We start from the raw sequence: 25,795 nt of genomic DNA, 5'->3' as shown, positions 1-25,795 counted from the left end.
CTTTTGGAAACAGGGCAAGACCTAGCACCAGGCTGGAGTGCAGTGGTGCAATCATGGCTCACTGTAGCCTTGACTTGGGCTTACATTATCCTCTCGCCTCAACCTCTCGAATAGCTAGGACCACAGGCAAGTGGCACCATGCCCAGCTAATTTTTAAATTTTTGGTGGAGATGGAGGTCTCCCTATGTTGCCCAAGCTTCATGTTCTTTTTTTTTTTTTTTTTTTTTTGAGACAGAGTCTCACTGTCACCCAGGCTGGAGTGTAGTGGCACATTCTCGGCTCACTGCAGCCTCCACCTCCTGGGTTCAAGCAATTCTCTCGCCTCAGCCTCCCAAGTAGCTGGGACTACAGGCACATGCCACCACACCCAGCTAATTTTGGTATTTTTAGTAGAGACGGGGTCTCAAACTCCTGACCTCAGGTGATACGCCCTCCTCGGCTTCCCAAAGTGCTGGGATTACAGGTGTGAGTCACTGTGCCCAGCCCATGTTTTATTTATTTATTTATTTTTGAGACGTAGTTCTGCTCTTGTCACCTAGGCTTGAGTGTAATGGCGCGATCTCAGCTCACTGCAACCCCCGCCTCTGGGTTCAAGCGAGTCTCCTGCCTCAGCCTCCCGAGTAGCTGGGATTATAGGCGCCCGCCACTATGCCCAGCTAATTTTTGTATTTTTAGTAGAGACGGGGTTTTACCATGTTGGACAGACTGGTCTCGAACTCCTGACCTCAGGTGATCCACCTGCCTCAGCCTCCCAAAGTGCTGCAGATGTGAGCCACCACGCCCGGCCCGTGTTGTTTTAAATACCAGGTGGGCCAAATAAAATGTTTCAGATAGAACGTAACCAGTTTGTGACCCCTCTCTTAGGCTTTCCATAGGAAGCCAATAGTTACTGAGAATCCAATTCATACCTAGTTCTGGACTTTGAGATGAGACTCTATGACAGCTAGCAAGGTGAGGATGCATGAATCTAAACACAAAAGAGTTGGAGAACGGTCTGGAAGAGTGTGGCTGCCGTGACAAATGTGCATCTGATTTCCTCAGCAGATAAAAGAATTGAGGTTGGGGAATTACTCAATTTTTCATGTTCAATAACCATTCAAACAGTGGGTGTTAACATTGAATGACAAGTTCTAGCAGAAAAGGTCTTCAGGATGAAGGCGATGAGCTGCTGATCTGTGCTTCCTTCTTTCCTGGCAATTCTGTGAGTTCCTTTAAAGATTTATCACTCTGTAATTAGACCCACTGGAAGAATAACAAAGGTAATAAAGAAAGAGTATCAGGGCATCCTTCCAAGAAAACTCTCTCCTTTGAGGAAGACCCAGAATAAGATTTTAAGCCTTGGTGGCAGGAAATTAACTTAGTCCATTTTCCTGAAAGAATATGTCAATAATACATGACTAGTTCAATCTAGCTGGGTGAGTTCAGAAAAGAAATGGTGTTCTGTGTTCAGAGTTGAGGAGATTTAATTAAGGGGACTCATGCTTTGGGAATTCCTTCCTTTTTAAAGATTTTTAAGATTAATGTAGGTCATTATCATTCCTTTGTTTCTATCATTTTGGAGAGCTCAAAAAATATACGGAGCTATTACAAAGCAGCTGAACCTCAAGGTCAGCTTGCTGCAGGCTTTCTTTCTTTCATAGGCTTGGAGCCCCATTGTTTTGACAGGTAAAAGTCGGACAGCTCCGCCTTCTCAGAAGTCTGTAATGCAGAAGAATCAGTCCTCTGCACTGACCTGTCTCTCTGTCCTGCCCTGCCATTCTGTCTCTCTTACTCTTTCAGGTCTAGGATCTTGTCTGGCAGGCTCGTGCACTGCAACAGAGGTCTTCCCAGAGGATATCAGGGGCTGGGATTTTCCCTTTGCACCTAGATCAGCTTTGGCAGGCCTCTGTTGAAATGGAGGGAGAGACAGGCCGTAGCTCATGAGCCATTCCCCTGAAATGAAACAACGCAGGAAACTGGCCATTCTAACATCTGTCTCTTTCTTCCCATCTGGCAAAATTCTAATAGCATCTAGAAGAAGTTTGTCCAACCCGCGGCCCAGGATGGCTTTGAATGTGGCCCAACACACATTTGTAAACTTTCTTTAAACATTATGAGGTTTTTTTTGCAATTTTTTGTTTAACTCATTAACCATCGTAGTGTTAGTGTATTTTATGTGTGGCTCAAGACAATTCTTCTTCCAGTGTGGCCCAAGGAAGCCAAAAGATTGGACACCCTTGATCTAGAAGATAATGACTACATTCCTGAAGGGCTTCCTTTTGCATAGTTTTCTTTACATGGCTTGAGATTTAGTTCTTATTGAACATCAATTAGGTATTTAGATCTCAAATTTAATCTGAATTTTTTTTAGGATGATTGTTACAAATTGAACAATAGAAATGTTATTTTAGAGTGGGCGCTGTGGCTCACGCCTGTAATCCCAGCACTTTGGGAGGCTGAGTGGGGTAGATCGCCTGAGGCCAGGAGTTCCAGACCAGCCTGGCCATCATGATGAAACCCCATCTCTACTAAAAATGCAAAAATTAGCTGGACCTGGTGGCGGGTGCTTGTGATCCCAGCTACTTGGGAAGCTGAGGCAGGAGAATTGCTTGAACCCGGGAGACGGAGGTTGCAGTGGGCCGAGATCACGCCACTGCACTCCAGCCTGGGTGACAGAGCGAGACTCCATTAAAAAAATTTTTTTTAATTTAGGCTGGGTGCAGTGGCTCAAACCTGTAATCGCTGCACTTTGGGAGGCCAAGGCAGGTGGATCACCTGAGGTCAGGAGTTTGAGACCAGCCTGGCCAACATGGTAAAACCACATCTCTACTAAAAATACAAAAATTAGCCATGTGTGTTGGCGGGTGCTTGTAATCCCAGCTACTTGGGAGGCTGAGGCAGGAGAATTGCTTGAACCTTGGAGGCAGAGGTTGCAGTGAGCCAAGATGGCACCATTGCACTCCAGCCTGGGTCACAAGAGCAAAACTCAGTCTCACAAAAAAAAAAAAAAAGAAAAGAAAAAGAAAAAGAAATGTTATTCTAGTGATGTTTAATGCATAAAATTAGGCCTCAACCTTCATCTCTGGAATGACCCCCTGACAAGGATTTTGGATGAATCTGTATTGTTATTTTAATCTAGCTTTATATTAGTTTACAAAGTACTTCCACCCTTATAAGCACCTCTTAGTCTCATAATCATCCATAAGAAAGAAGAATTACACCTATTTTTTCAGATTTACAGAAAATGGGTTCAGAGAGGATAAGAAGTCTTCTGTTTCTTCATTCTAGACAACAATATTTTATTGCATGTAACAACTAGAAAAAATATGAAAAGCAACTTTTTGTGTTTCCACTTGCTTAGCAGCAGAACACTCTATGAAGGTCAGTGGGGGAATATGTTGATGCCATCTGTTTATTAGGCCACAGCATATATGCCCAAGTGGCCCATCACTGCTTCACCTTCTCCCACCATGGGAGAATGGCAGGAAATAAGTCATTCTCACAACTAAAAAGAATACTGCTGTCATTGTTCTGCATATTTTTAAAAAATTGCAATTGCATATATCCTTTGATTCAGCAATTCCACTTCTAGGAATTGATGCTTACAGATACACTTTCCCACACATGAATGATTGTACGTCCTAGGTTTTTCACAGCAGAATATCAGAAACAGCTGAAGTGCATCTGCAGCAGTGACATAAATTATGGTGCATGCATGCAGTAGAGTATGATGCTGCTGTTGCAGAGAATAAAGCAGCTCTGTATTTACCGAGGGAATGAACTCCAAGGACACTGTTTATTATTGTATATAATATGTTTGTGTAAAAAGGGAGAGGATAAGTGTGTATTAATACATATTTGCTTATTATGTATCAATGATTTAAAATCTAATAACACTTGTCTGTGGGCAGCAGAACAGGGTGGCTAGAGAGCAGGTCACAGAGAGAGAGAGAGAGAGAGAGAGAGACCTGTCACTGAAGAGCCTTTTGATAAAAAAACAGCCAGGCATGGTGGCTCATGCCTGTAATCCCAGCACTTTGGGAGGCTGAGGTGGGTGGATCACCTGAGGTCAGGAGTTAGAGACCAGCCTGGCCAACATGGCAAAACCCTGTCTCCACTAAAAAAAAAAAACTACAAAAATTAGCCGGGCATGGTGGTGGGTGCCTGTAGTCCCTGCTACTCAGGAGGCTGAGGCAGGAGAATTGCTTGAACCCAGGAGGTGGAGGTTGCAGTGAGCCGAGATCGCACCACTGCACTCCAGCCTGGGGGACAGAGGGGAGACTCTGTTTAAAAAACAAACAAAAAAACAAAACAAAACAAAACATGAATTACATGTTTTTAAAAATCCCTGCACTTAGTCAGGTGTGGTGGTGTGCACCTATAGTACTCCCAGCTACTTGGGAGGCCCTGGTGGGAGGAGATCACTTGAGCCTGGGAGGTCAAGGATGCAGTGAGCTGTCATCACGCCACTGCACTTCAGCCTGGATGACAAAGCGAGACTGTCTTTTAAAAAGAAAATTAAAAAATCCCTGCACTGAGATTTATAGGAGTTTGGGGTCCTCATATATACCAGTAAAGTACTCTGACCTGCTTACTACCTACCCCCACCCAAAGGACCCATTTAATCCTTTCTTCTGCTCCCTGAGTTTTCCAGCACCAAATGAAACTCTCTCTCTTTTTGTTTTTACTTTATAAAATTTTAACAACTCCCACCTTTTTTTTTTTTTTTTTTTTTTTTTTGTAGACGGAGTCTTGCTCTGTCACCCAGACTGGAGTGCAATGGCACAATCTCGGCTCACTGCAGCCTCCGCCTCCCAGGTTCAAACAATTCTGCTGCCTCAAGTAGCTGGGATTACAGGCACGTGCCATCATGCCTGGCTAAATTTTTGTATTTTTTTTTTTTAGTACAGATGGAGTTTCACCATGTTGGCCAGGCTGGTCTCGAACTCCTGCTCAGGTGATCCACCCTCCTTGACTTCCCAAAGTGCTGGGATTACAGGTGTGAGCCACCACACCTGGCTCCATTTTCCTATTTGCATTCCAATTCTATTAAATTTATTGATTGATTTTGTATTTTTAGTAGACCGTGGTGGCAGGTGCCTGTAATCCTAACTATTCGGGAGGCTGAGGCAGGATAATTGCTTGAACTCAGGAGGCAGAGGTTGCAGTGAGCCGAGATCATGCCATTGCACTCCAGCCTGGTCAATAAGAGCAAGACTCCATCTCAAAAAAAAAAAAAAAAGTTATTGCCAGGTGCAGTGGCTCACGCTTGTAATCCCAGCACTTTGGGAGGCTGAGGCAGGCCAATCATGAGGTCAGGAGATTGAGACCATCCTGGCCAACATGGTGAAACCCTATCTCTACTAAATATGCGAAAAAGATTAGCTGGGCATGGTGGCATGTGCCTGTAATCCCAGCTCTCAGGAGGCTGAGGCAGGAGAATTGCTTGAACCAGGGAGTCGGAGGTTGCAGTGAGCCAAGATCACGCCACTGCACTCCAGCCTGGCAACAGAGCAAGATTCCATCTCAAAAAAAAAAAAAAAATTATTGATTGAATGAGTGCTTATTATGTAATGCATTATACCACATCCTTATTTATTTGCACACATTTTGCACAAGCCAGTTTTTATTGATGATTGTGGGATTGAAAAGTATTATTAGCACAAGCTAGGAAATTCTAACACTACAAATGAGTATACTGTGAAAAGTTTTTCCTCTTTTTTTTTTTTTTTTTTTTTTTTTGAGACAGAGTCTCGCTGTGTTGCCAGGCTGGAGTGCAGTGGTGCAATCTTGGCTTGCTGCAACCTCCACCTCCCGGGTTCAAGCAGTTCTCCTGCCTTAGCCTCCCAAGTAGCTGGGACTACAAGCTTGCGCCACCATGCCCAGCTAATTTTTGTATATTTAGTAAAGATGGGGTTTCACCATGTTGGCCCAGATGGTCTTGATCTCTTGACCTTGTGATCCACCTGCCTCAGCCTCCCAAAGTGCTGGGATTATAGCCGTGAACCACCACGCTCAGCCTTTCCTCTGTCTTTAGGCTTCTGAGTCTCCTAGGCCCACAGTTCCCATGCTAAGGCTGCTACTGTTACTACCTTTAGAAGTATACTTCTAACAATATTGTGTTCATATCAAGCATATAGAATGCATATATCCCCCCTTTTCTTATGTAATGTTTGTTTTTTAAATAGAGTTTATTTTTAGAGCAGTTTCAGGTTCCCAGCAAAAATAAGCGGAAGGTACACAGATTTCCCACATATCTCCGCCTCCACACATGCAAAGCCTTGCCTATTATGGACATCTCCTACCAGAGTGGTACGTTTGTTATAAGCAACAGACCTGTATTGACACATTATCACCCAAAGTGCATAATTTACATTAAGGTTCATTCTTGGTGTTATAGCTTCCACTTTTCACACTATGTAAACTATACTGTACACACTGTCACCTACTTTTTTTCACTTAACAACATATCTTGGTATAGGATTACATTTAGATTACCACCTTCTTTTTAATAACTGCATAGGATTCCACATATACTGAATATATTTAATTTAATCAGTCTCCTCTTGATGGGAATCCAGGTTGCACACAATCTATTGCTCCCACAATAAATATCCTTGTGTATATGTCATTGTTTAAAATTTGTATCTCTAGGATAAATTCTTAGCAGTACAATTGCTAGTTCAAAAAGTATATGCATTTTAAATGTTGATAGGTAGTTCCAAATTGCTCTACCCAGAGGTTGTAGTATTTTGACAGGTTATAGTAATTCAAGAGAATATAAGACTTTTTTTCATTTGTTTAAGAAAAGGTTTTTTGGGAGGCCAAGGTGGGTGGATCACAAGGTCAGAAGATCGAGACCACAGTGAAACCCCGTCTCTCCTAAGAATACAAAAAATTAGCCGGGCATGGTGGCGGGCACCTATAGTCCCAGGTACTCGGGAGGCTGAGGCAGGAGAATGGCATGAACCCGGGAGGAGGAGCTTGCAGTGAGCTGAGATCATGCCACTGCGCTCCAGCCTGGGTGACAAAGCAGGACTCCGTCTCAAAAAATAATAATAATAAAATAAAAATAATAACCAGGCTTGGTGGCTCACACCTATAATCCTAGCACTTTGAGAGAATGAGGTGGATGGATCCCTTGTGGCCAGGAGTTTGAGACCAGCCTGGCCAACATGGTAAAACCCTGTCTCTACTAAAAATACAAAAAATTAGCCGGGCATGGTGGCGGGCGCCTGTAGTCCCAGCCACTCGGGAGGCTGAGGCAGGAGAATGGCGTGAACTCGGGAGGCAGAGCTTGCAGTGAGCCAAGATTGCACCACTGCACTCCAGCCTGGGTGACAGAATGAGACTCCGTCTCAAAAAAAAAAGAAAAGATTTCGCCGGGCGCGGTGGCTCACGCTTGTAATCCCAGCACTTTGGGAGGCCGAGGCGGGCGGATCACGAGGTCAGGAGATCGAGACCACGGTGAAACCCCGTCTCTACTAAAAATACAAAAAGCTAGCCGGGCGTGGTGGCGGGCGCCTGTAGTCCCAGCTACTCGGAGAGGCTGAGGCAGGAGAATGGCGTGAACCCGGGAGGCGGAGCTTGCAGTGAGCCGAGATTGCGCCACTGCACTCCAGCCTGGGCGACAGAGCGAGACTCCGTCTCAAAAAAAAAAAAAAAAAAAGATTTCATTCTGTTGTGTAGGCTGGAGTGCAGTGACACTATCATAGCTCACTGCAGCCTTGAACTCCTGGGCTCAAGCAATCCTTCTGCCTCAGCCTCCTGAGTAGCTAGGACTACAGGCACACATCACCACCCCTGGCTAATTTTTATTTTTGTATTTTTATTTTACTGTATTTATTTTGAAACAGAGTCTTGCTCTGTCCTCCAGGCCAGAGTGCAGTGGCGCAGTCTTGGCTCTCTGCAACTTCTGCCTCCCAGGCTCAAGTGATTCTCGTGCCACAGCCTCCTGAGTAGCTGGGATTACAGGTGCCCACCACCATGCCCAGCTAATTTTTGTATTTTTTGTAGAGACAGAGTTTTGCCATGTTGTTCAGGCTGGTCTCGAACTCCTGGCCACAAGGGATCCATCCACCTCGTTCTCCCAAATTGCTGGGATCACAGGTGTGAGCCACCGAGCCTGGTCATTTTTATTTTACTTTTTTTTTTTTTTTTTTGTGATGGAGTCTCGCTTTGTCACCCAGGCTGGAGCACAGTGACACGATCTCGGCCTCTGCCATTCTCCTGCCTCAGCCTCCCGAGTAGCTGGGACTATAGGCGCCTGCCACCACACCCAGCTAATTTTTTGTATATTTAGTAGAGACGGGGTTTCACCGTGTTAGCCAGGATAGTCTCGATCTCCTGACCTCGTGATCCACCCACCTCAGCCTCCCAAAGTGCTGAGATTACAGGCGTGAGCCACCACCCCCAGCCACTTATTTTACTTTATTTTTAGGATAGAGTCTCACTCTGGCATCCAGGCTGAAGTGCAGTGGCGTGATTGCAGCTTACTGTACCCTCAACCTTCTGGGCTCAAGCAGTCCTCCCATCTCAGCTTCCCAAGTAGCTAAGACTATGGGCATGAGCCACCATGTCCAGCTAATTGCTGTTGGTTTTTTTTTTGGAGAGATGGGGGCTCACTATGTTGCCCAGGCTGATCTCAAACACCTGTACTCAAGTGATCCTCTGGCTTCAGCCTCCTAAAATGCTGGGATTACAGATGTGAGCTACTACTGTGTACAGCCTAATTCATAAATTTTTTGGAGACAGGATCTTGCTGTGTTGCCCAGGCTGGTCTCAAACTCCTGGTCTCAAAGAATTTCCCTGCCTTGGCCTCCCAGAGTGAGACCCAGACTTAAAAGATTTCCAGCTGCCTCAGCCTATAGCATAAGATCAAATATTGATTGAGAGGAGGATGGGCTAGCCAACAATACTGGTGGACTGCAGTTTTTTATTTTTACCACTGAAGCTGGTTAAGATCCTGTGAGGAAGTACACAGTGTGGTAAAGTTATCAGATATGGCTGTCAGGTTAGCAAGATGAAGACTATTTAGGTGTGTCAGCTTCTGTCAGGCAGCCCCCAGTGACAACGGTACTATGCTTATTTACTTTTGCTTTTTCTCTAGGACCTTAGCATACTGAGACATTTTGAATTGACACTTCTCAAGATTGACTGGATCAGAGTTCATCATGTCAAAGTTGAAAAGCTCAGAGTCAGTCAGGGTGGTGGTTCGCTGTCGGCCCATGAATGGCAAGGAAAAGGCTGCTTCGTATGACAAAGTGGTAGATGTGGATGTTAAGCTGGGGCAGGTGTCTGTGAAGAACCCCAAAGGGACGGCCCATGAAATGCCCAAGACCTTCACCTTTGATGCCGTCTATGACTGGAATGCCAAGCAGTTTGAACTGTACGATGAGACGTTCCGACCACTTGTTGACTCTGTCCTGCAAGGTTTCAATGGAACCATTTTTGCCTATGGACAAACTGGGACAGGAAAAACCTACACAATGGAAGGAATCCGTGGTGACCCTGAAAAAAGAGGAGTCATTCCTAACTCATTTGACCATATCTTCACCCACATCTCTCGATCCCAGAATCAACAGTACCTGGTCAGGGCTTCTTACTTAGAGATCTACCAGGAGGAGATCCGAGATTTGCTCTCAAAAGATCAGACCAAAAGGCTTGAGCTCAAAGAGAGGCCTGACACAGGAGTGTATGTGAAAGACCTGTCTTCCTTTGTCACAAAGAGTGTGAAGGAGATAGAGCACGTGATGAATGTGGGGAACCAGAACCGTTCTGTCGGTGCTACCAACATGAACGAGCACAGCTCGCGTTCTCATGCAATTTTCGTTATCACTATTGAGTGCAGTGAGGTGGGCCTCGATGGTGAAAACCACATCCGTGTAGGAAAATTGAACCTTGTAGATCTTGCTGGCAGTGAACGGCAAGCCAAGACCGGCGCACAAGGGGAGAGATTAAAAGAAGCTACCAAGATCAACCTCTCCCTTTCTGCTTTGGGTAATGTCATCTCTGCTCTAGTGGACGGCAAAAGCACTCACATTCCATATCGGGACTCAAAGCTTACCAGGCTGCTCCAAGATTCCCTTGGTGGCAATGCTAAGACTGTGATGGTGGCCAGCGTGGGGCCTGCCTCTTACAACGTAGAAGAGACTCTGACCACTCTACGATATGCCAACCGTGCCAAAAACATTAAGAACAAACCAAGGGTCAATGAGGACCCCAAGGATGCCCTCCTTCGAGAATTCCAGGAAGAGATTGCTCGGCTCAAGGCTCAGCTGGAAAAACGGTCCATTGGCAGGAGGAAGAGGCGAGAGAAGCGGAGGGAAGGTGGTGGCAGTGGTGGGGGTGGGGAAGAGGAGGAGGAGGAGGGAGAAGAGGGTGAAGAGGAAGGGGATGATAAGGATGATTACTGGCGGGAACAGCAAGAAAAATTGGAGATTGAGAAGCGGGCCATTGTAGAGGATCACAGCTTGGTTGCAGAGGAGAAGATGAGGCTACTGAAGGAGAAAGAGAAAAAGATGGAGGACCTGCGGCGGGAGAAGGATGCTGCCGAGATGCTGGGCGCCAAGATCAAGGTACCATACCCATACCCTTCCTTAGGCCCTTGCCCCGTCACTGCTTTTGCTTTCATCAAACAACAACAAAAAACATAACCATATGAGGGATGATGTCCCTCATCAGTTTTGGATTTCCAACAGCGCATGATATCCAGTACTCAATAAACCTCTGTTTAATTGACATGAATATGATTTTTTCACACTTACAAAAATGAAAATTGAATTCATAATGAGAATAATTATTATGTATGCACATAGTATAAAGAACAGCAATAAAAGTAACACCCCCACCCAGTGTAAGAAATAGAACAACATCCATTTTTCTTTTCTTTTTTTTGAGATGGAGTTTCACTCTTGTCGCCCAGGCTGGAGTGCAGTGGCGCGATCTCGGGTCACTGCAACCTCTGCCATCCGAGTTCAAGTGATTCTCTTGCCTCAGCCTCCTGAGTACCTGGGATTACAGGTGCCCGCCACCACGCCCAGCTAAGTTTTGTATTTTTAGTAGAGATGGGGTTTCACTATGTTGGCCTGGCTGGTCTCGAACTCCTGACCTCAGGTAATCCGCCTGTCTCAGCCTCCCCAAGTGCTGGGATTACAGACGTGAGCCACCACGTCCGGCTTTTTTTTTTTTTTTTTTGAGACAGAGTCTTGCTCTGTCAACCCTGGAGTGCAGTGGCCCAGTCACTGCAGTCTTGACCTCCTGGGCTCAAAGGATCCTCCCACCTCAGCCTCCCAAGTAGCTAGGACTACAGGCACACAACATTGCCTGGCTAAATTTTTTAAATTTTTTGTAGAGACACGGTCTCACTGTTGTTCAGGCTTGTCTCAAACTCCTGGGCTTGAATGATTCTCCCACCTCACCCTCCCAAAGTGTTGGGATTACAGGCGTGAGCCACTGCACCTAGCTGATAACCCATATCTTTAGTAGCTCCTTGTGTTCCCCTCCCCCATAGATAGCCATCATCCTGAATTCGGTGTTTATTGTTTCCTTGCTTTTCCTTATAGTTTTACTTTCTACATGTATATTTCTAAAGAAAACATGGTTTCGTTTTCATATAATTTTTTGCTTTTATATAAATGGAATCCCACTCATGCCATTTGCTTTTATTTTTGCAACATTATGTTCATGAGATTTATCCATGTTGATGCCTGAAGCTGTGGTTCACTCATTATTACTGTTCCAAGTATTCCATGATATTCCATTCTCCTGATGTATGGGTTGTTTCCAGTTTCTGCTGTGAATGCTCTGGTGCTTGGCTTCAGGAGAACATGGACGTGCAAGATTGTCTTGTTTGGCACTGTTAGGTCTTAGGGTATTTGCAGCTTCAACTTCTCTAGACAAGGACAAGTTGTTTTCTAAAGTGGTTGTGCAGTTTGAAGCACCTAGCAGCAGGGTATGAGTTCTGGATGCCCCTCATCTTTACCAGCACTTGTGATGATCATACTAACATTTGCATATAGTATAGCCTCTCAGTGCAGTTTCAGTATGCAGCACCCTGATTACACAAGACACAGAACACTTCCATCACCCCCAAAATGTCCTCATGCTACTTTCTTATAGTCAACCTCTTCTCCCAACCCCTGTGTGCTAATATATTTCCTTACATCCACTCCATTTTCCACCCAATGGCTAGTTAGCATTCTGGAGTGCTGAGGCTCCCATTGTTTTGAGCCTTCTTTCTGGTGGCAATGCACTATGCCTGCAGTTGCCTGGACTCTGAGCTTCCACTGGGCTTTAATGGCAGAGGAGAGTGCAAAGGTAGACTTGGAAGGCTGAGGATGGCCACTGGCTAACCACAAGCCAGAATTCCTTGGAAATGTTCAGTTCTGTTTTATTGAATTCATGCAAACTTTGATTTCTATCCTAAAATGTCTCCATGTTTATAAATTTTAAAATTACAAGTTATCTTTTCCTCCCCCCTACCCCTACTGTATGAAGCTATACTGTTTTTTTTTTTTTTTTTTTTTTTTTAATCAGTGGCTTCGTAGTAGCCCTTTCACAGAGCTGGGTGCTATTTTACTTCAGAGGCAGAGTTTTAAAACCTTGAAAGTCCCTTCTGGGACTTTTAAGACCTGATGTGAAAATGGAGTCATATACAACACAATTAGGAGGTAACTTTGTTCCAGGGAAGGGCTCTGAGATGCCATTATGTCAAAGCACTTCATGCCTTCTCACTGCTGCACAGTAAGTGCCACTGGCTGTGCCCGTATTTTGTTTTGTTTTGTTTTGTTTTGAGATTGGGTCTCACTCTGTCACCCAGGTTGGAGTGCAGTGGCGTGATCTTGGCTCACTGCAGCCTTGACCTCCCAGGCTCAAGCAATCCTCCCACCTCAGCCTCCGAGTATATGGGACTACAGGCGTGCACCGCCATGCCCAGCTAATTTTGTTTATTTTCTGTAAAGACAAGATCTCACTATGTTGCCTAGGCTGGTCTTGAACTCCTAGACTCAAGCAATCCTTCCACCTTAGTCTCCCAAAGTGTCAGGATTACAGGCGTGAGCCACTGCACCCTTCTGTCTGGCCTGGGTATGCCCGTATTTGACTTGCATACTGTCTTTTAGGATCAGATCTGTTATTCAAGGCCAGGAGCACCTAGATTCTCTAAACAACCCCTCAGAGAAAGTTGAACGCTCAGAGGCTGAGTCTGCAAGATTCAGCATCACCTCAAGGTCATTGCATCTCTTAGACATTTTGACTATGGAGAATGACATTATTTCTGTCTTTCTCAATCCCTGGATGCTGTGAAATCATAACAGAATGTTAGAGGCTGGGCGCGGTCCCTCACACCTGTAATCCCAACACTTTGGGAGGCCCAGGCAGGTGTATCCCTTGAGGTCAGGAGTTCAAGGCCAGCCTGGCCAACATGGTGAAACCCCGTCTCTACTAAGAATACAAAAATTAGCTGGGCGTGGTGGCATGCACCTGTAATTCTGGCTACTTGGGAGGCTGAGGCACAAGAATTGCTTGAACCTGGGAGGCAGAGGTTGCAGTGAGCCAAGATCATGCCACTGCACTCCAGCCTGGGCGACAAAGCGAGACTCCATCTAAAAAAAAAAAAAGAATGTTAGAGCGGTTATGTATTGTTAGGTATGTATGTGGAGTTTAGCAATCTAGTCCAGCCCCTTCATTTGAGAGATGAGGAAACAGGCTCAGAGGACTCACTGAAAGATGGCAGCAGAGCTCCAGTGAGGTTTATAAGTTTCTTAAAAGTTGTGCAGTTTTGGGGTCCCATACTTTTTAGGTCAAAATCATTCTCATGGCTTCAGCCCCTATCAAAATGCTGAAGGCTCCCAATCTGTATATCTAGCCTAGCACTGTCTCCTACCATCCAGGCCCATTGTGTATCTAGCCTGACACTGTCTCCTGCCATCCAGGCCCAATATCCTTCTGCCCACTGGGATGCTCACAGCCACTCAGAGCCTGCTCTTGCCTTCCTTATCTCAGGGAAGCCAGGCCCCTGGGAGTTATCCTTGCCAGCTGCCCCTCCCTCTCACTTACAGCCAGGCAGTCCCAAAGCCTTTGGATCCTGCCTCATCAGGGTCTCTTGGACTCATCTACTCTGCCCTCCCCAACTAGGGAGGAGGCCTAGCCCAGGCCTAGACCCCTGCAGTGGCTTCCTGTCCTGTCTCCCTCCATCCTGCCAGCCCTTTGCCATTCTTCCCATTGCAGGAGAGTTATGTTTCTAAAACACAAATCTGATTGTGTAGCCTCATGCTCAAAAGAATATGTCAGCGGTTCCCTGAACTTCTCAGGATCAAGAAGTTTAGTCTCCTTGACAGGGATTTAGGTCAACTTCATCACTTCCCACCTTCCCCTCACAAAACAATCTTTTTTTTCTTAGCTAATTCCTATTTTTTAACTTCAGCTCTCTGTGTATCTGGCCCTGCAGACAGAAAGCTTTCTCTGACTCCCTCTAAAAGTCTGAATTCTCTGACTGGGCGCTGTGCTCACGCCCATAATCCTAGCAGTTTGAGAGGCCAACGCAGAGGATCTCTTGAGGCCAGGAGTTCAAGACCAGCCCAGACAACATAGCAAGATTTCACCTCTACAATCAATCAATCAATCAACCAATCAGCCAAGTGTGGTGGTGTACACCTGTAGTCCCAGCTGCTTGGGAGGCTGAGGTGGGAGGATTGCTTGAACTAAGGAGGTCAAGGCTGTAGTGAGTTGTGATTGTGCCACTGCACTCCAGCTTGGGTGACAGAACTAGACCCTGTCTTTAAAAAAATTTTTAAAATCCCCACAGAGTCTGAATTCTGTCCCATCAGTGTGCCTCTCCCATGAATTACTGTGTCCTTTCCTCATGATGGCGTCTGGCGCCATATGGTTAAAGCCTGCTTGCTTGTCTGTTTTCCTCAGTGGACTCGGAGCTTTGTGATTCACATTCACATTGCATCCCCAGGACCTAACATAAAGGGGCTGCTTAATATGTTCTAAGTGGGGTTAATACTTTGTAGAAACAAGCAAAAAAAAAAAAAATTTGTTAAAGCTGAAATTCATGTATCTGGAGAAACTGTATCTTCAGTGTTACCAAGAAGCCTCTAGTGAAGCTGCCCCAGTCCCTCACCAGTTATGGATGGGCACAGCTGAGCACTGTGTATTTTTTCCCAGAGTTTGTCCCTTTTGGCTCAGTCCTGAGCTCTTTATCTTTCACAGACTCCCTTATGAGGAATTATGTTCTGAGGGAAACCATTCATGAGATGGATTCTACTTTGTTTCTCACTCAGGCCATGGAGAGTAAGTTGCTTGTTGGAGGAAAAAATATAGTAGATCATACGAATGAACAGCAGAAAATCCTGGAGCAGAAACGACAGGAAATTGCAGAGCAGGTAACTTTTCATTCTTTTTCAGGGAGAATGGGTGGGGTAAGGTGTGTTTATGCTGCAGAGCAAACGTCTCATGTTAGACTCTCTTCAAAGAGAATGAAAGCAAGGTGTGTCCGCCTCATCCTAGCTGGAGACTCTGATCCTAGCTTGGGGAACCCAGCATAGACACAGTCTCTAGGGCAAGCTGATGAATTTTGTCATGTTGCTCAGAAACGTCGAGAAAGAGAAATCCAGCAACAGATGGAAAGTCGAGATGAGGAGACCTTGGAACTTAAAGAGACATACAGCTCATTGCAGCAAGAGGTGGACATCAAGACCAAAAAACTCAAAAAGGTATGAAAGGAATGAGGCCAGATGGAGTTGCCTTGAGAATTGGGGAAAGGAAGAACTCTACCCTTTGGACAGACACCCTCCTCACCTGCCTCTCCCCTCATTCCAGCTCTTCTCCAAGCTTCAGGCAGTGAAGGCTGAGATCCACGACCTCCAAGAAGAACACATCAAGGAGCGCCAAGAGCTAGAGCAGACTCAGAATGAGCTCACCAGGGAGCTGAAACTCAAGTAAGTGCCAGGCCTTCCATAGTGCCCCCAAGCCACTTGCTGAGTCATTGGTCTTGTTTGTTTAGTTAGAAACAGCCCTGGCTGGGCTTGGTGGCCTACACCTGTAATCCCAGTGTTTTGGGAAGTGGAGGAGGGCAGATCACCTGATGTCAGGAGTTCGAGACCAGCCTGACCAACATGGTGAAACCCCGTCTCTACTAAGAAATACAAAAATTAGCTGGGTGTGGTGGTGCATGCCTGTAGTCCCAGCTACTTGGGAGGCTGAGACAGGAGAATCGCTTGAACCTGGGAAGTAGAGATTGCGGTGAGCTGATATCGTGCCACTGCACTCCAGCCTGGGCGATGGAGTGAGAAAAAAACACAAAAAAAGAAACAGCCCTGAGGACAGGTCCTTCTCCAGCTCATCTCCTGCCACCCCATCTTCTGTTCATTCCTGAAAAAGTCACTTTCCATCTCTGGATCCCATCTGTTAACTGAATGACTTCATCAGGTGATCTCCAAATTCCCTTCTAACCCTACCTTCTCGAAACTTTTAAAGATTTTGGTCTTACATCTGTCTGATGATAAAAGGGAATATTTTATTAACTTGACTTTTTATTGTGACAATTTTCTGAATGGTATAATGAATACCCAAGTACCCATCACCCAGATTCAAGGATTAACAAGCTTTTGCCATCTATCTTCCACAAAAATATTTTAAAGCAAATCTTAACCTCATGTTATCTCACTCCTACATACTTATATATATATGATCACAGTGTTTTTTTTTATTTTTTTATTTTTAAATCATTAGATTTATTTTATTTTATTTATTTTTTTCAGACGTGATTTTAATTAATATACAAATATTTATAAAGACATACTTTTTATATATGATATATTGTATCTTTATATAGATATAGATACATGTTAATATTTATATACATATACTTATTTACATATATGCTATTCTGCATTTTTTTCTTTTTTTTTTTTATTATACTTTAGGGTTTTAGGGTACATGTGCACAATGTGCAGGTTTGTTACATATGTATCCATGTGCCATGTTGATTTCCTGCACCCATTAACTCGTCATTTAGCATTAGGTGTATCTCCTAATGCTGTCCCTCCCCCCTCCCCCCACCCCACAACAGTCCCCGGAGTGTGATGTTCCCCTTCCTGTGTCCATGAGTTCTCATTGTTCAATTCCCACCTATGAGTGAGAACATGTGGTGTTTGGTTTTTTGTCCTTGCGATAGTTTACTGAGAATGATGTTTTCCAGTTTCATCCATGTCCCTACAAAGGACACGAACTCATCATTTTTTATGGCTGCATAGTATTCCATGGTGTATATGTGCCACATTTTCTTAATCCAGTCTATTGTTGTTGGACATTTGGGTTGGTTCCAACTCTTTGCTATTGTGAATAGTGCCGCAATAAACATACGTGTGCATGTGTCTTTATAGCAGCATGATTTATAGTCCTTTGGGTATATACCCAGTAATGGGATGGCTGGGTCAAATGGTATTTCTAGTTCGAGATCCCTGAGGAATCGCCACACTGACTTCCACAATGGTTGAACTAGTTTACAGTCCCACCAACAGTGTAAAAGTGTTCCTATTTCTCCACATCCTCTCCAGCACCTGTTGTTTCCTGATTTTTTAATGATGGCCATTCTAACTGGTATGAGATGGTATCTCACTGTGGTTTTGATTTGCATTTCTCTGATGGCCAGTGATGATGAGCATTTCTTCATGTGTTTTTTGGCTGCATAAATGTCTTCTTTTGAGAAGTGTCTGTTCATGTCCTTTGCCCACTTTTTGATGGGGTTGTTTGTTTTTTTCCTGTAAATTTGTTTGAGTTCATTGTAGATTCTGGATATTAGCCCTTTGTCAGATGAGTAGGTTGCAAAAATTTTCTCCCATTCTGTAGGTTGCCTGTTCACTCTGATGGTAGTTTCTTTTGCTGTGCAGAAGCTCTTTAGTTTAATGAGATCCCATTTGTCAATTTTGGCTTTTGTTGCTATTGCTTTTGGTGTTTTAGACATGACGTCCTTGCCCACGCCTATGTCCTGAATGGTATTGCCTAGGTTTTCTTGTAGGATTTTAATGGTTTTAGGTCTAACATATAAGTCTTTAATCCATCTTGAATTAATTTTTGTATAAGGTGTAAGGAAGGGATCCAGTTTCAGCTTTCTACATATGGCTAGCCAGTTTTCCCAGCACCATTTATTAAATAGGGAATCCTTTCCCCATTTCTTGTTTTTGTCAGGTTTGTCAAAAATCAGATAGTTGTAGATATGCGGCATCATTTCTGAGGGCTCTGTTCTGTTCCATTGATCTATGTCTCTGTTGTGGTACCAGTACCATGCTGTTTTGGTTACTGTAGCCTTGTAGTATAGTTTAAAGTCAGGTAGCGTGATGCCTCCAGCTTTGTTGTTTTGGCTTAGGATTGACTTGGCGATGCGGGCTCTTTTTTGGTTCCATATGAACTTTAAAGTAGTTTTTTCCAATTCTGTGAAGAAAGTCATTGGTAGCTTGATGGGGATGGCATTGAATCTATCAATTACCTTGGGCAGTATGGCCATTTTCACGATATTGATTCTTCCAACCCATGAGCATGGAATGTTCTTCCATTTGTTTGTATCCTCTTTTATTTCATTGAGCAGTGGTTTGTAGTTCTCCTTGAAGAGGTCCTTCACATCCCTTGTAAGTTGGATTCCTAGGTATTTTATTCTCTTTGAAGCAATTGTGAATGGGAGCTCACTCATGATTTGGCTCTCTGTTTGTCTGTTATTGGTGTACAAGAATGCTTGTGATTTTTGTACATTAATTTTGTATCCTGAGACTTTGCTGAAGTTGCTAATCAGCTTAAGGAGGTTTTGGGCTGAGACAATGGGGTTTTCTAGATATACAATCATGTCATCTGCAAACAGGGACAATTTGACTTCCTCTTTTCCTAATTGAATACCCTTTATTTCCTTCTCCTGCCTGATTGCTCTGGCCAGAACTTCCAGCACTATGTTGAATAGGAGCGGTGAGAGAGGGCATCCCTGTCTTGTGCCAGTTTTCAGAGGGAATGCTTCCAGTTTTTGCCCATTCAGTATGATATTGGCTGTGGGTTTGTCATAGATAGCTCTTATTATTTTGAGATACGTCCCATCAATACCTAATTTATTGAGAGTTTTTAGCATGAAGGGTTGTTGAATTTTGTCAAAGGCCTTTTCTGCATCTATTGAGATAATCATGTGGTTTTTGTCTTTGGTTCTGTTTATATGCTGGATTACATTTATTGATTTGCGTATGTTGAACCAGCCTTGCATCCCAGGGATGAAGCCCACTTGATTATGGTGGATAAGCTTTTTGATGTGCTGCTGGATTCGGTTTGCCAGTATTTTATTGAGGATTTTTGCATCAATGTTCATCAAGGATATTGGTCTGAAATTCTCTTTTTTGGTTATGTCTCTGCCAGGCTTTGGTATCAGGACGATGCTGGCTTCGTAAAATGTGTTAGGGAGGATTCCCTCTTTTTCTATCGATTGGAATAGTTTCAGAAGGAATGGTACCAGTTCCTCCTTGTACCTCTGGTAGAATTCAGCTGTGAATCCATCAGGTCCTGGACTCTTTTTGGTTGGTAAGCTATTGATTGTTGCCACAATTTCAGAACCTGTTATTGGTCTATTCAGAGATTCAACTTCTTCCTGGTTTAGTCTTGGGAGGATGTATTTGTCGAGGAATTTATCCATTTCTTCTAGATTTTCTAGTTTATTTGCATAGAGGTGTTTGTAGTATTCTCTGATGGTAGATTGTATTTCTGTGGGATCGGTGGTGATATCCCCTTTTTCGTTTTTTATTGCATCTATTTGATTCTTCTCTCTTTTCTTCTTTATCAGTCTTGCTAGCGGTCCATCAATTTTGTTGATCTTTTCAAAAAAGCAGCTCCTGGATTCATTAATTTTTTGAAGGGTTTTTTGTGTCTCTATTTCCTTCAGTTCTGCTCTGATTTTAGTTATTTCTAGCCTTCTGCTAGCTTTTGAATGTGTTTGCTCTTGCTTTTTTAGTTCTTTTAATTGTGATGTTAGGGTGTCAATTTTGGATCTTTCCTGCTTTCTCTTGTGGGCATTTAGTGCTATAAATTTCCCTCTACACACTGCTTTGAACGTGTCCCAGAGATTCTGGTATGTTGTGTCTTTGTTCTTGTTGGTTTCAAAGAACATCTTTATTTCTGCCTTCATTTCATTATGTACCCAATAGTCATTCAGGAGCAGGTTGTTCAGTTTCTATGTAGTTGAGCGGTTTTGAGTGAGTTTCTTAATCCTGAGTTCTAGTTTGATTGCACTGTGGTCTGAGAGACAGTTTGTTATAATTTCTGTTCTTTTACATTTGCTGAGGAGAGCTTTACTTCCAACTATGTGGTCAATTTTGGAATAGGTGTGGTGTGGTGCTGAAAAAAATGTATATTCTGTTGACTTGGGGTGGAGAGTTCTGTAGATGTCTATTAGGTCCACTTTATGTAGAGCTGAGTTCAATTCCTGGATATCCTTGTTAACTTTCTGTCTCATTGATCTGTCTAATGTTGACAGTGGGGTGTTAAAATCTCCCATTATTATTGTGTGGGAGTTTAAGTCCCTTTGTAGGTCACTGAGGACTTGCTTTATGAATCTGGGTGCTCCTGTGTTGGGTGCATATATATTTAGGATAGTTAGCTCTTCTTGTTGAATTGATCCCTTTACCATTATGTAATGGCCTTCTTTGTCTCTTTTGATCTTTGTTGGTTTAAAGTCTATTTTATCAGAGGCTAGGATTGCAACCCCTGCCTTTTTTTGTTTTCCATTTGCTTGATAGATCTTCCTCCATCCCTTTATTTTGAGTCTATGTGTGTCTCTGCTCGTGAGATGGGTTTCCTGAATACAGCACACTGATGGGTCCTGAGTCCTTATCCAGTTTGCCAGTCTGTGTCTTTTGATTGGAGCATTTAGCCCATTTACATTAAACGTTAATATTGTTATGTGTGAATCTGATCCTGTCATTATGATGTTAGTTGGTTATTTTGCTCGTTAGTTGCTATAGTTTCTTCCTAGCCTCGATGGTGTTTATAATTTGGCGTGTTTTTGCAGGGGCTGGTACCGGTTGTTCCTTTCCATGTTTAGTGCTTCCTTCAGGAGCTCTTTTAGGGCAGGCCTGGTGGTGACAAAATCACTCAGCGTTTGCTTGTCTGTAAAGTATTTTATTTCTCCTTCACTTATGAAGCTTAGTTTGGCAGGATAGGAAATTCTGGATTGAAAATTCTTTTCTTTAAGAATGTTGAATATTGGCCCCCACTGTCTTCTGGCTTGTAGAGTTTCTGCTGAGAGATCAGCTGTTAGTCTGATGGGCTTCCCTTTGTGGGTAACCCGACCTTTCTCTCTGGCTGCCCTTAACATTTTTTCCTTCATTTCAACTTTGGTGAATCTGACAATTATGTGTGTTGGAGTTGCTCTTCTCGAGGAGTATCTTTGTGGTGTTCTCTGTATTTCCTGAATCTGAATGCTGGCCTGCTTTGCTAGATTGGGGAAGTTCTCCTGGATAATATCTTGCAGAGTGTTTTCCAACTTGGTTCCATTCTCCCCATCATTTTCAGGTACACCAATCAGACGTAGGTTTGGTCTTTTCACATAGTCCCAAATTTCTTGGAGGCTTTGTTCATTTCTTTTTATTCTTTTTTCTCTAAACTTCCCTTCTCTCTTCATTTCATTCATTTCATCTTCCATCAGCGATACCCTTTCTTCCAGTTGATCGCATCTGCTACTGAGGCTTCTGCATTCTTCGCGTAGTTCTCGAAACTTGGCTTTCAGCTCCATCAGCTCCTTGAAGCCCTTCTCTCCATTGGTTATTCTAGTTATCCATTCTTCTAATTTTTTTTCAAAGTTTTTAACTTCTTTGCTATTGTTTTGAATTTCCTCCCGTAGCTCAGAGTAGTTTGATCGTCTGAAGCCTTCTTCTCTCAACTCGTCAAAGTCATCCTCCATCCAGCTTTGTTCCGTTGCTGGTGAGGAACTGCGTTCCTTTGGAGGAGGAGAGGTGCTCTGTTTTTTAGAGTTTCCAGTTTTTTTGCTCTGTTTTTTCCCCATCTTTGTGGTTTTATCTACTTTTTGTCTTTGATGATGGTGATGTACAGATGGGTTTTTGGTGTGGATGTCCTTTCTGTTTGTTAGTTTTCCTTCTACCAGACAGGACCCTCAGCTGCAGGTCTGTTGGAGTTTACTAGATGTCCACTCCAGACCCTGTTTGGCTGGGTGTCAGCAGCGGTGGCTGCAGAACAGCGGATTTTCGTGAGACCACAAATTCAGCTGTCTGATAGTTCCTCTGAAAGTTTTGTCTCAGAGGAGTACCCGGCTGAATGAGGTGTCAGTCTGTCCCTACTGGGGGGTGCCTCCCAGTTAGGCTGCTCAGGGGTGAGGGACCCACTTTAGGAGGCAGTCTGTCCGTTCTCAGATCTCCAGCTGCGTGCTGGGCTACTCTCTTCAAAGCTGTCAGTCAGACAGGAACATTTAAGTCTGTGGAGGTTCTTGCTGAGTTTTTGTTTGTCTGTGCCCTGCCCCCAGAGGTGGAGCCTACAGAGGCAGGCAGGCCTCCTTGGGCTGTGGTGGGCTCCACCCAGTTCGAGCTTCCTGGCTGCTTTGTTTACCTAAGCAAGCCTGGGCAATGGCAGGCGCCCCTCCCCCAGCCTGGTTGCTGCCTTGCAGCGTGATCTCAGACTGCTGTGCTAGCAATCAGCAAGACTCCGTGGGCATAGGACCCTCCGAGCCAGGTGCGGGACACAATCTCCTAGTGTGCCGTTTTCCAGGCCCGTTGGAAAAGCGCAGTATTAGGATGGGACTGACCCGATATTCCAGGTGCCGTCTGTTTCCCCTTTCTTTGACTAGGAAAGGGAACTCCCTGACCCCTTGTGCTTCCCGAGTGAGGCAATGCCTCGCCCTGCTTCGGCTCGCGCACAGTGCGCTTCACCGACTGTCCTGCACCCACTGTTTGGCACTCCCTAGTGAGATGAAACCGGTACCTCAAGCAGAAATGCAGAAATCATCCATCTTCTGTGTCGCTGGGGCTGGGAGCTGGAGACCGGAGCTGTTCCTATTCGGCCATCTTGGCTCCACCCTCAGTGTTTTTTTTTTTTTTGAGACAGAGTCTTGCTCTGTCACCCAGGCCAGAGTGCAGTGGCACAATCACAGTTCACGGCAGCCTGTAACTTGTGGGCTGAAACAGTCCTCCCACCTTAGCCTCCCGGGTAGCTGGGACTACAGGTGTGTGCCACTATGCCCAGCTAATTTAAAAAAAAATTTTATAGAGATAGGGTCTCTCTATGTTACCTAAGCTGATCTCAAACGCCTAGGCTCAAGCAATCCTCCTGTTTCAGCCTCCCAAAGTGCTGGGATTATAGGTGTGAGCCACCACACCCAGCCCACAATACTGTTTTTATAAAAGCTTAATTGAGACATACTTCACATACCATACAATTCACATATTTAAAGTTTACAAATCAGGCCGGGCATGGTGGCTCATGCCTGTAATCCCAGCATTTGGGAGGCCGAGGCAGGTGGATCACCTGAGACCAGGAGTTCAAGACCAGCCTGGCCAACATGGTGAAACCCCATCTCTATTAAAAATCCAAAAATTAGCTGGGTGTGATGGCGGGCACCTGTAATCCCAGTTACTCAGGAGGCTGAGGCAGGAGAATCTCTTGAACCTGGGAGGCGGAGGTTGCAGTGAGCCGAGATCACACCACTGTACTCAAGTCTGGGCGACAGAGCGAGATTCTTGTCTCAAAAAAAAAAAAAATTAAAAAATTAAAAAATGATAAAGTATACAAATCGGTGTTTTTTTAAAAAACGTATATATGCATAGGGCTATAAAACCACCACTACAATCTAATTTTAGAACATTTTTATTACTCTCCTCTAAAAGGAACTCTACCAATTAGTAGTCACTCCTCATTACCCCCTTTCCCAACCTTAAGTAATCACTAATCTGCTTCCTCTCTCTATGGCTTTGCCTATTCTGGCCATCTCATATAAATGGAATCACACACTGTGTGGCCCTTTTTGCCTGGCGTCTTTTGCTTAGCATGACGTTTTCAAGGATCATCCATGATGTAGCATGGATCAACAGATATGTGGTAGTCCCAACATCAATTGTTCTTTATTATGACTGAATAATATTGCACTGTATGAATAGGCCATGTATTTATTTATTTTTCGGTTTATATACATTCCGATTATTTCTAGTCTTTGGCTACTATGGATAATACTTCTATAAGCATTCATGTATAAGGTTTTGTATGGATGTGTGTTTTCATTTCTCTGGGATATATTCATAGGAGTGGAATTGCTGGGTCATATAGTAACTCAGTGTTTAACTTTTTGAGAGAATGCCAAACTGTTTTCCACAGTGGCTGCACTATTTTACATTTCTACCACCAATTTCTCCACATCTTTTTTTTTTTCTTTGAGACAGTCTCGTTCTGTCTCCCAGGCTGGTGTGCAGAGGTGCGATCTCAGCACACTGCAACCTCCGCCTCCTGGGCTCAAGCGATCCTCCCACCTCGACCTCTGGAATAGCTGGGACTATAGGGGCATGTCACCCCTCTTGGCTAATTTTTGTGTTTTTTGTAGAGATGGGGTTTCACCATGTTGCCCAGGCTGGTCTCAAACTCCTGGGCTCAAGCAATCTGCCTGACTCAGCCTCCCAAAGTGCTGGGATTACAAGTGTGAGCCACCATGCCCGGCCTCTCCACATCCTTGTCGACACTTGTTATTGCCTGTCTCTCTTATCATAGACATCCTAATGAGTGTGAAGTGGTACTTCATTATGGTTCTGATTTGCATTTCCCTGATGACTAATGATATTGAGCATCCTTTCACGAGCTTATTGGCCATTTGTATGTCTTTGGAGAAATATCTATACAAATCCTTTAACCATTTTAAAATGGTGTTGTTTCACACACATATATATAGTTTTTTTTGTTTGTTTGTTTGTTTTTTGTTGTTGGAGTCTCGCTCTGTCGTCTAGGCTGGAGTGCAATGGCGCGAACTTGACTCATTGCAACCTCTGCCTCCTGGGTTCAAGCGATTCTCATGCCTCAGCCTCCTGAATAGCTGGGATTATAGGCACCCGCCACCATGCCCGGCTGATTTTTGTATTTTTAGTAGAGATGGGGTGTCACCATGTTGCCCAGGCTGGTCTTGAACTCCTAACCTCAGGTGATCCACCTGCCTTGGCCTCCCAAAGTGCTTGGATTACAGGCATGAGCCACCACGTCCAGCCAATAATTAAGTTTTAAGAGTTTTTTTTTGTTTGTTTGTTTGTTTTTTTGAGACAGAGTCTGGGTCTGTCACCCAGGCTGGAGTGCAATGGTACGATCTTAGCTCACTGCAGCCTCTGCCTCTTGGGTTCAAGTGATTCTCCTGCTTCAGCCTCCCGAGTCGCTGGGACTATGGGCATGCGCCACCATGCCCGGCTAATTTTTGTATTTTTAGTAGAGACGAGGTTTTACCATGTTGGCCAGGCTGGTCTGGAACTCCTGACCTCAGGTGATCCACCCGCCTCAGCCTCCCAAAATGCTGGGATTAGAGGCATGAGCTACTATGCCCCGCTGAGTTTTAAGAGTTCTTTATATTAATATATTATGAATACCACTTCCTCAGGAGATTCATGATTTGAAGATACTTTCTGTTATTCTGAGTTGTTTTTAAACTTTCTTGATGGTATTACTTATAGCACAAAAGATTTCCATTATGATATAGCCCAATTTAATTGTGTTTTCTTTTGTTTATTTTACTTTTGTTATTGTATCTAGATTTGCCTTTTCTGGACCTTTCATATAAGTTTATAAATGAAATAATGTTGGAATAATGTGG

At 44.1% G+C, this 25,795-nt stretch overlaps 1 protein-coding gene across 1 annotated transcript in view; it reads left to right on the top strand.

Moving 5' to 3' along the window:
• The window catches only part of KIF3B (kinesin family member 3B), a 65,516-nt gene that overhangs the window by 25,455 nt on the left and 14,266 nt on the right, over positions 1 to 25,795 (top strand). The window contains exons 2-5 of the mRNA XM_055265739.2: positions 9,089 to 10,556; positions 15,267 to 15,368; positions 15,576 to 15,698; positions 15,805 to 15,923. Coding sequence (XP_055121714.2) covers positions 9,153 to 10,556; positions 15,267 to 15,368; positions 15,576 to 15,698; positions 15,805 to 15,923 — 1,748 coding nt within the window. The 5' untranslated portion in view covers positions 9,089 to 9,152. The remainder of the gene's footprint in view (positions 1 to 9,088; positions 10,557 to 15,266; positions 15,369 to 15,575; positions 15,699 to 15,804; positions 15,924 to 25,795) is intronic.

This window comes from Symphalangus syndactylus, chromosome 24 (assembly GCF_028878055.3).
Source record: "Symphalangus syndactylus isolate Jambi chromosome 24, NHGRI_mSymSyn1-v2.1_pri, whole genome shotgun sequence".
NCBI lineage: Eukaryota > Metazoa > Chordata > Mammalia > Primates > Hylobatidae > Symphalangus > Symphalangus syndactylus.
This window is presented reverse-complemented; position numbering and strand designations above follow the sequence as displayed.